This window comes from Saccostrea cucullata, unplaced genomic scaffold (genome assembly GCF_032062105.1).
Source record: "Saccostrea cucullata isolate Sc308-1 unplaced genomic scaffold, CSIRO_AGI_Scuc_v1 ctg5266, whole genome shotgun sequence".
NCBI lineage: Eukaryota > Metazoa > Mollusca > Bivalvia > Ostreida > Ostreidae > Saccostrea > Saccostrea cuccullata.
The window spans coordinates 23,397-33,188 of record NW_026929537.1 but is presented as its reverse complement, the minus strand read 5'-3'; the positions used below and the strand labels follow the sequence as shown (position 1 = coordinate 33,188).

Genomic DNA, 9,792 nt, shown 5'->3' with positions numbered 1-9,792 from the left:
GTTATTTAAAAAAGATATATATCTGATGCTCTACAAATAAATACTAACGATCAAAGTGCAGTGTGTGCAATAAAATGTTTGAATAAGGGCATGACACTTGATTTATTGCACTTATAATATGAACGCTGTCTAATATATACACTATAAATTAAATCAATGCTATATCTTCTTTAGAACATAAAATTATGCTTGTATAATAATTTATGATTCTAGAATTTCAAAAAATCCTATTGAATGTTCATGAATCATGTGGCCTTGACCATTGGAGCAAACCACCCCTCTCATACCTATTTTTCTTTAATTTAAAAAAGGCAAATAATTTTACAGTGTGCGATTGTATTGTCAGTAAAAGAGGACGTTTCTCTAAGTGTATGCCACCTTCATGGTAATTTTCTGTAAACACCCTTTCGTTGCTGAGATAATGCATATATTGCATGACAAAACGGAATAAAGCCTATCACTTCCGGCGCAGGTGTTCGTTCGAACTGGTGTAAAGGAAATCGAGTCGGCCCTGGGGTTCTACCACCAGCGATATGCAGCTTATTCGCTAGCGCGGCTTCGTTTTACATTTCATTAAAACTATGATATGTTTTGTTTATGAAAACCTGTAGGTTTAAGCATATATTAAAGTACAAAATGGGTGTTAAATTTTCAAGGTCTTTACCGCCCCCTTCAAAAAAAGTTCCATTTTAAGTATTCTATACCGAAAGCTTCGAAATGTTTTCTCAATATAAGATGAAGATTATCGTGGGGATCAATCGTATTATGTTGAATTTTTAACTGATATGATTGTTTTATTAATCTTTTAAATAATAATAAAGTTATAGGCACTGTTTGTAAAATTCTTTGACTAAGTTTTATACATCACACATGTAGATAAAAACACTGAAAATGGGACTTTTTACGGAAACTAGAAGTACTATATGACTCCAGATTCAAAATTTAGATAAATATCCGCTTCAGCAAGGATTGCGACATACCAGTTTTGAGAGTACAGAATAATGTGTTTGACCATTGCCCAGCTGGCTAAGTAAGTCGAACACATTCAGAGTGAAACTGAAATGAAATCTTAAATTGATTTGTCCAGTCATATTTTTTTTCGTTTGTGCCTTTTTCATATGGGTTACAATTAATGAAATATCCCCATATCATGTATTATAGAATGTTTATGGATTTAAATTTCTGATGTTCGTAAGGAATGTTAGATATTAAAATATATGTTTCTGTAGCTGTTTGAAAAAAAAATTTAAATTCATTAATAGAAAATCAGTCTTTTTTTAAATCTAAGAAAAGTCATTCCGAAAAAATGGAATCGGTTTCAATTTTTATTAGAGTAACTATACTTTAAAGAAGTTGATACCTTATCTCCTATTTCGTTATTTAATCATCATTATTATCATACATTTCAGCGGTATACCCATTTTCCCCATGAACTGAGTGTTAATTTCATTCCAATTAAAAACTTGAACAATAGTTTTGAACTTATTTGTAAAGAAACAAATAATTATTCGTTTTGCATTGACGTTTTTTGAGTATTTCTACTATCAAATCGTTTTGAAAAAATACAGCTATTATTGTTGATGCAGGATTATCACCCGAAGGCATAACAAGGGTGCAATTAATATTTGATAATTAGCTACAAATGTCCGTGAATTCCAAGGCATTCGTGAGAGCGCTGCGCGCGGTGTTAGGTTGGCATGACAAATTCTATATCCGCAAGGGACGTAACTCGTATCTGACGGGCCTGAAATATGTGTGTAAAGAGTCCCAATTATTAATTATTAACTGTTTCTTTAATGCGTGTAACCTTTGATTTACAACAGCTGTTTTAATGTTCTGACAAATTTTCCGCCACAATATATTTGATGAAGCATACACACGATAGACTAAAATTGCAATTCAGCATTGCAGAAGCAAAATTTAAATAAAAATCATATCGGTTAGATTTAAATGATTTTTATACATGACATAATTAGTAATGAACAATTATACAACACGTCAATATGTTTTCCATTTTCTTATCGTAGATTGACAAGCGCAAAATGTATGTCATATGAATGCTCATCACGTTTATGGAATTACGTTTTCAATAAAATGGGTCAGTTTTTGGAAAATCACGGATTTGTGTTTTGTTCGTATATGTTTGTTTTCTTCTTTTTAGATAGTTATTCATTTTTTTAAAACTTATATTTAAATACAGAAATTCCTTTGTTAAAAAGTTCCATTTTTCGGGAATAATTCAGTATATAGCGAAGGATAGCCCGCTATATCTAGATAAAAATGTCCCATACTGTGTTGTCAGTGCAATTGAAAGGTCTTTCAACTCAATTAAAATATTTGTATGACAGTTTCATTCAAATTTGCAGCATTCGCTGTCCGGCTTTTTATAGCCTGTTATAAATTTTCCTCAGGTTTACGACCCCCACAAATCTCATGCTTTATATACATGATGCACACGCAATTTCTCTACTGAATAGCCTAATTAAGTCTTAAAAAGTTTAACTTGAGGTACTCTATATCATTGAATCCCTTGAACATTCCATAAACACTTTATATCCCATCCCTTCAAAACCGCATCATTATGAACAAAGGATTGAATTTATTGTAAACCTTTTAAATATTTCATTCAAACTTGGGGAGAATTTATTAATTTCACTCCTGCGTCACAATAGTCTGTTGTCATTAATGACCCCGTACCATCGTACCCATAATCACACCCCCACTGTAAATCTGATTATAGAAGTGTCTATACTCAGGTATTTGTATTGATGACCCTGCAAAATAATACAGGGCATAAAATTTAACTGCAGATTTTATAGTTCACATCGCCATCAAACAGACAAAGAGCTATTTACTAAAGTAAGTATAAGTAAAGTTTTCTACTTGGAGTGGGACTATTGACAAACAATTCAGAAACATGACGGCCATCAAATCTTCTATTTCACTTTATGTATTGACCTTCATAAGCAATAAAACCATATCGCTTTAAAATGATAATACATGTACATTCAAAACATATCACGTCTGTTTTAATTAGGACAGCAAGCATTATTAATTTGTACTGATATCTGTTGAGTAGAAAAATGAGTTTAAAGTTAATATTATTGATTGCTTTGTTTAGATCCAGCAACAAAGACTCTCAGTTTTGATTTCTAAATACACATGTCTCATTTGAAAAGTGTCATTCCATGCAGGGGGCGACATGCATTTATCTAAGAGTAGAATTTTCAACTCAAAACGATTTTAATGGATTTTTGTCGACAGCTTCAAAGGCTGCAGCACTACTTTACTGTATCAATCAGTAATGAGAAAGAATATTGAGAGGGGGAAATCCATTAGATATTAAATAAACCGTTAAACAAAGTCCCTCTCTCTGGGTTATTGCACCTTCTAGGAGAGCAAAGTCCACCTGTATATAAATGGAAAAAATCGTGCGCTTTTTGGAATATTTTTTTGCCACATTTCCCTTAATTTACATATTTTAATTAATGCACTTTAAGTAATGGTATAAAAATGTACGTCCTTGAAGGACTGTTTCGTCCTAAAACAGAAAACAACAATGCGTCATATAATTACGTGTTTTATTAAGAATTCACTTTTGGCATGAATGAGAAATTGACTAGAATAAGTTGCATAATACTGGCTCAGCTTTTATGAATATTGACGAATCACTCATTGCTAAGTTATTTTCAGTTCACAGCGGACAGTTCTGTTTGTAAATTTTCACAACTAGACAAATTGGACACGAGTAACAAGTAATCCATATGGCCGGCAAGTTCTTTATTTGGAATAAAGTCAAATCTGAAAGTACAAAGAAGTAATAATATTTAGATTTTTTTTCAATTTTAGCATTCTGATATTTAGGATATCATTTTTTTAAAAATTGAATTCCTTACAACTTTAAAATTGAAAAAAATAAAATCATTTTCAATATTTTTTATCTATAATTCAATTTTTAAAAAAAGTAATTAGCCTTCTTTTTTGAATGCTTTAAACTTTAACTAATAAATAATTTATGTAATGCTTACATAATTCTCTGGAGACTTGAGTGGTCCGTCTGTGAAGTAGAGCACACCGGGCATTGAGATTAGATTCTGTCATGGAGATTATGGGAGGGTTACATAACAGTGGCTGTAATGTGTCTGGGATTGACCGCCGGCCTGGTGTCCAATACACTGGTCAATATTTACAAAGTCACTTCTATGTCCTTCTGGTACAGAAAGTCACATTCCCCATAACCCGAGTCCACAGAACTTTGTGCTCCGTGCACAACGTGAACTAATTTACCGTTCACCGACATCTTGGTGTCCAAAAACTTTGATTTTTGCACAAAATTATCCTTCACCTCGTCAATAGATTTCACTTGATCCGCCGATTCGATGTGGATTTTGGGTACGGTGAGGGTTGATTCTTTGACGTCCAGAATCCCTTCGTCTGGGGCGTACATGTCGGTTTCTGAGAGCGAGTCGTCACTGCCCCTCAGGTTGACTGAGCTCGCCTGGAGCGAGTTCTGGCTGGCGCTGTACCATCTCCGCGTTTTGATGTCTTCTATCGTCTCGTTCAGAGTCAGTAGCTGTTTCATCAGACACAGATCTTGGTCCATTAGAGAGGCCTGATCAAAAAAAAAATTCTTTATTCCCTTCTTCATAGTCTACGCCATGTTATAAACAATGGTCAAGTTAACTTTTTCTGCATGTGCACACAACTGCATTTTATTAACATCATTTTTTGAAATAGATAGACATTTACTCTTAATGATATTTAAGCTATATAACTTGTCCAGATTTTTATCTCAGCGGGTATTCGACTTTCTGTAGATAATTTACTACCGCCTTTAAGAGGTGTAATATGTTTTGTGTCTTCTTATTTGTTCGAGTGTTTAGAAATTCCACACTATCCCCCATCCTGAAGAGTTCTTACAAATCGTTCTTTTATTAATGTCTACCAGACTAAGCGAGATGTTTTGTTATACAAAATACCTATATCATCGCGAGCAACAGGGTGTCAGATTTTCTTTTAAACCACATGGGACAGAAAAAGTGCCATCTCATGCCTTACAGATGGATTTACCCTTACGCGGGAAGATGATATTTCCAGTTTTAACATTAATAAGCAATATAAATAAAATATATGGAGAATGCAGTAGAAAATAGTTTTCTTTTAGCTTTTTTTTTTAATTTTAGTTGTTTCAGTTGTCATATTCGTAGAAATAAAGATGTGTGGTTTGCATGCACATTTTAAGAAGAAGAGAGCAGTGCAATTATAGCGAAAATCTCGTATAAGTAAAACTTACCATTTCTTTTCTGAGAGTCTCCATCGCTACATCTATGGACGATCTCTTCCTCTGCAGCACTTTCTCCTGTTTACTTTTCTCTTCCTCTTTCATCTGCTCCTTAAAACTTTCAGTCGCTTTCTTCCTGTTGATGTAAAATTCCCTGCATGCATTGGAAAAGTCAATAGCTGCAGAATAGTGATCATCAGGCACAGATAAGTAGTTATTATTCTCCATTGCTGGTCACTGCAGTGTCAAACACCTTGCTTAATGAAGTCAGGTAATTAAATCCCCTGTAGCAGGTTTTCTGTTTTATCAGGACACAGTCTACCTGTCCGACGTTTAATGCCTTATATGCTTCAAGATGAAATACACAATTCATATATACTTACCTGTAAAACCCACGAGTCACGTGACAAAAACGGAATTCGTGGTTGGTCACAGTGGATTCTTTATAAATTTTATTCTATTTCTATCAATAATAAAGGGTATTCTAAGAATTATTTTTAGGCATTGGTGAAAAATGACTGTTATTAATACGTCATTTTAATAATTAATGAAAAAGTTTCTTTTGAAAAATCAGCATTTGATTACTTCCGAATATACTTGTGAATGGTTCATTTCATTTGGGTCTGAACATAATTATTAAAAATAAGACTAATAAAATTAAATTCTAATGTTCATTTGATTTTCTTGATTATTTGATATTATTTGTCTATCACTTGCATATTTGTTGTTTAAAAAACAGGGAATTGATTTATACATGAACATTTCCATAGTTTGAAAAAGTTTCTAGTTAGACATACGTAGATCCACAATTATGTCAAATATTTTTTATTGCTAAAATATATATTGGCACACGCGTCGCCGTGTATTTTAAATTATTATTTTTGAAGTATGTATTTAAAGTACATATATGTATGTATCATATCGATGCCGTTTATCTAATTAATTCAATATTTAAAAAAAAAAAAACTCTTGCAAAAATATCCTAGTTCCGCCAATTTGTCTAAAATAAAACAATACATTAATACAAAAGATGAATATAATATTTCATAATCTGTAATTGACCATAATAGTATTAGTAGTGGCGCGCGACATGCAGGCGGAGGGGAGAGGTGGCATTTCCTAGGGTAGCCAAAATCTGTAGAGGTCCCCCGAAACTTGATACTGATAGACAAAGGGGCCCCGAGCCAAAGTCTGCCGCGAAAAACCAAAGAGGAAGATAGATTATAACAATATACACCACAGCCAAACATAACGTTAAATCTTACAAACATAGATAGGAATCAGACCTTTGTGGTCTTGTTTAAAGAAAATGGGTGTGATGTTAAAATGTTATATTGCCTTGCCAAGCTATGATTAACTTTTCCTCAAAAATTTCTTTTTCAAAGACATTTCTCATTTCTTCTTTTAAGTTACAAGATGTGTTAGCAACATAAATATTAAAAAACATAATGGAAGCTATCCGGAATTATAAGTTGTTGCACTTTTTCAAATATCACAAATGTTAACAATCATCAAATTCAAGTTAGAGTTAAAGAAGGTAAATACGATACCCCTGTTAAAGTGAAATTAGGTGTACTCAAATAAATAAGGTTTACTTTATAGTAAACATAAATATCTGGCTTCAATTAACTCATATTTCTTTTAATTCTAGATAATATCTACACATCAATGTACTTTAATCAATGATACCATTGTCATTTCATATAGGTACAGGCGTTTTATATGACCATATCTATTACCTTTATATTATTTATCCATCGAAATTTGAGAATGTTAAGCTTCGCAATCAATTTGGCAAGGCTTTTCGACTCAAGACTACTTGTTGGAGAATTGTTATTGACATTTTTGAAATACTCTTAATGATTTGAGAAGTATACTGGGTACAAGTGTAGAGGTATTTGGGCCGAGGTCTGAAGACTAGCGCTGTAATACCAGGTAACAGACTCGATACTCCAGTTCTAAACTTCTGTGGTTACATCTTCTTGTCTAGACGTCCAAAATCTTATTAAATGTCCAACGTAGATAATTAATGTCCTATTTTACCTATCGCTAATCACGCTACCTGTCCGGCAGGTGTGGAATGTTACAGGCTAAGGTATGCGAGACTGCTGTTATGATATAACTGTACCACACCAGAAAATAATTAGGTATTACAAGACTTATTTAAACAGAACAAGGTAAACTAAATAACTTCACGCACTTTATTTCACATGAAGTCGTAAATTTATAGCAAAGATCAATCTCCGATCAGTTCGTGTCAATCATACAGCAAAAATGTCAAGTAAAAGTGTTTTGATGAATAATCCATGCCACAAAAGATGATGTGCCATCCAAATAAGGTACTGGTACAAAGTTAATAATACAGTAATTAAGTTGTAAAATTCCACTACCTTAATTTCAGAAATAGAGCAATGTTGGTTAAAAGACACCAAGTGATGTTTCCATGAACAAGCAATATTCCAAACATTCAAAAAATCACAATTAAGAATTCATACGAAAAGTTGATCAGTAAATTCTGTAAGTTTTATTTTTACCGTTAATTAAATATCATCAACAAACAAACAAATAAGAAAAAGGATAAATATTGATACATTCAGAAAAACTAATATTAATTTTTAAAAATGTGACACAGAATGTGAAGATTTGTATTTTTGCTCGGGGAATTTTACTGTTGCGATTGATTCTCCCCTCGCTGTTGTATAATACAGACATTTGTTGTAGTATTTAGATAACTGTGCTGTTGATTAATCACCGCCACAAAAAGTTCCTTCCGCGATGCACTTCATTAGTTACTTATGTCTATACAGTGTTCATATTGACAAAATCTTTGTAAATGTTTCATGTCAAACATAAGGGGACTTTTATGTCAATTTGAAGTAATTATTATGACATCAATAATTATATATTTTTTGATGATGTTAACTGATTATTTTTTGTTAATAGATATAAAAGAATTTGTTTATTTTTATATAATGATAAAGTAAAAAGGCGTTTCCAAAGAAATAAACCGGAGAGCAAGAAAATAAGGAAGGAAATATACTGGTAATGTAAAGTTCAATCAATCTTATAATTTTTTTGTTATAACTTTTTTTTTATGCCACGATGCTTTGCATGATAAGCACGGCTTAAAAAATCCCCATTAGTTATGTTTAAGTGGCTTCTTATCCCTACCAGTTTCCCTACCCCTATTATTGCCTTCCAGTGATTACTATTGCTGGATTGTTTTTAAAATTGTTACCAGTTTAGTGTCGGACTAGAAATTTACACCATCACCTGACTATACTTGATCAGTTCGTACTGGGCCCTGTTAACAAAGCAGGTACAACATTATCTTTTAGTTTGTAAGGCTCATATAAAATGTATTTTAGAGGGACTTTGATTTACTTCTACTAGCGAAAATCACTTATACTGATAGTTCCCTTTCTAATTAAGAAATACTCATAGTTCCCTTTCTAATTAAGAAATATTTCAAAATCATTTGTCAGCTAGGATATTTTTTAATATTCCAAACAACCAAAATGAGACTGAATTTCGATATCTATATTGAATTCAGAAACTTCATAAAATCCTTACAAACAAAGATACATGGCGGGTTCCAGTATGTATGTTCTACCTAGCCTCTCTAAACAATATCGTATATCCGAGAAGTGATGTAAATCAGATATGGATACTTAAAAATTCCAAGAAACATTTGGAACATTTGAATTCACAAAATTTTACCAAAATCAAACTTACAACTTTCCAACTTTATCTACAATAAAAGTCTCACGATAAACTAAAGTCAAGGCTTTTCGATATCATTGACATCTGCTTTTTCATTAAAAAATGGAACTCGTAAATTTACTTACCTTGTCATTGCAAGTTCATTTGCAAAATTATTTCGTTTAAAACATCCTGATTAAATTGTACACACAAGTACTCTGAATTTGATATAAAAAAGATGCTCGAGTTTCTGATTGACAATATCTATGTGTTTTTTGTTTGTTTGTTTGTTTGTTTTTTTTGTTTGTTTTTTTTTTTTTTTTTTTTTTTTTTTTGGAGACCAGGTCTTTCAACAATCTATTGGAATTTCCATGTGTTTCAATTGCGCCCTGTTGTCAAATAAGCTGCTGAAACAGGAATATTAGCAGTCTCGTTTAAAGTCATCGTTTTGTTACATATTTGGTCGATACAGTGACATTGTCAGGAAATATAATTTATCATTAAGCCAAATGCTGACCGACGTTCTTTATTCTAATTATTAGCCCGTTATTTACACACTGAATTGTCGACGGATTTTTTTTTCTCGTAATTTCCCAATCGTGACAAAGAGCACATGACGGGTGTGACCAGTCGGCAGGGGATGTTCACTCCTCCCTGGTACCTGATCCCACCTCCGATTTTTTTAAATGATTCTGCTTCATAGGAGCAGGACAGCTTATAAAGAAACACAATTGGCGCCCATCGTAATTTCAACAGATTTCGGAAGACTTGATCACCAATGACTACATTCTTTATACCCGGTATTGTCA

The 9,792-nt window shown here is 32.6% G+C and overlaps 1 protein-coding gene across 1 annotated transcript; it reads right to left on the bottom strand.

Moving 5' to 3' along the window:
* Window positions 1-3,567: 3,567 nt before the first annotated feature.
* LOC134281129 (uncharacterized) lies at window positions 3,568-5,614 on the bottom strand. The gene is made up of 3 exons (XM_062763596.1): window positions 5,294-5,614; window positions 4,029-4,612; window positions 3,568-3,801 (listed from the first exon to the last, which is right to left on the bottom strand). Exons 1-2 carry the CDS (start codon window positions 5,507-5,509, stop codon window positions 4,187-4,189), a joined length of 642 nt encoding a protein of 213 aa, XP_062619580.1. The 5' UTR covers window positions 5,510-5,614; the 3' UTR covers window positions 3,568-3,801; window positions 4,029-4,186.
* Window positions 5,615-9,792: the final 4,178 nt, after the last annotated feature.

Coding starts and splice junctions, on each gene's coding strand:
- LOC134281129 (XM_062763596.1), bottom strand. CDS start 5,509: ATGGAGAATAATAACTACTTATCTGTGCCTGATGATCACTATTCTGCA. Junction 4,613..5,293: donor AGACTCTCAGAAAAGAAATG/GTAAGTTTTACT, acceptor TTTTTTGATCAG/GCCTCTCTAATGGACCAAGA.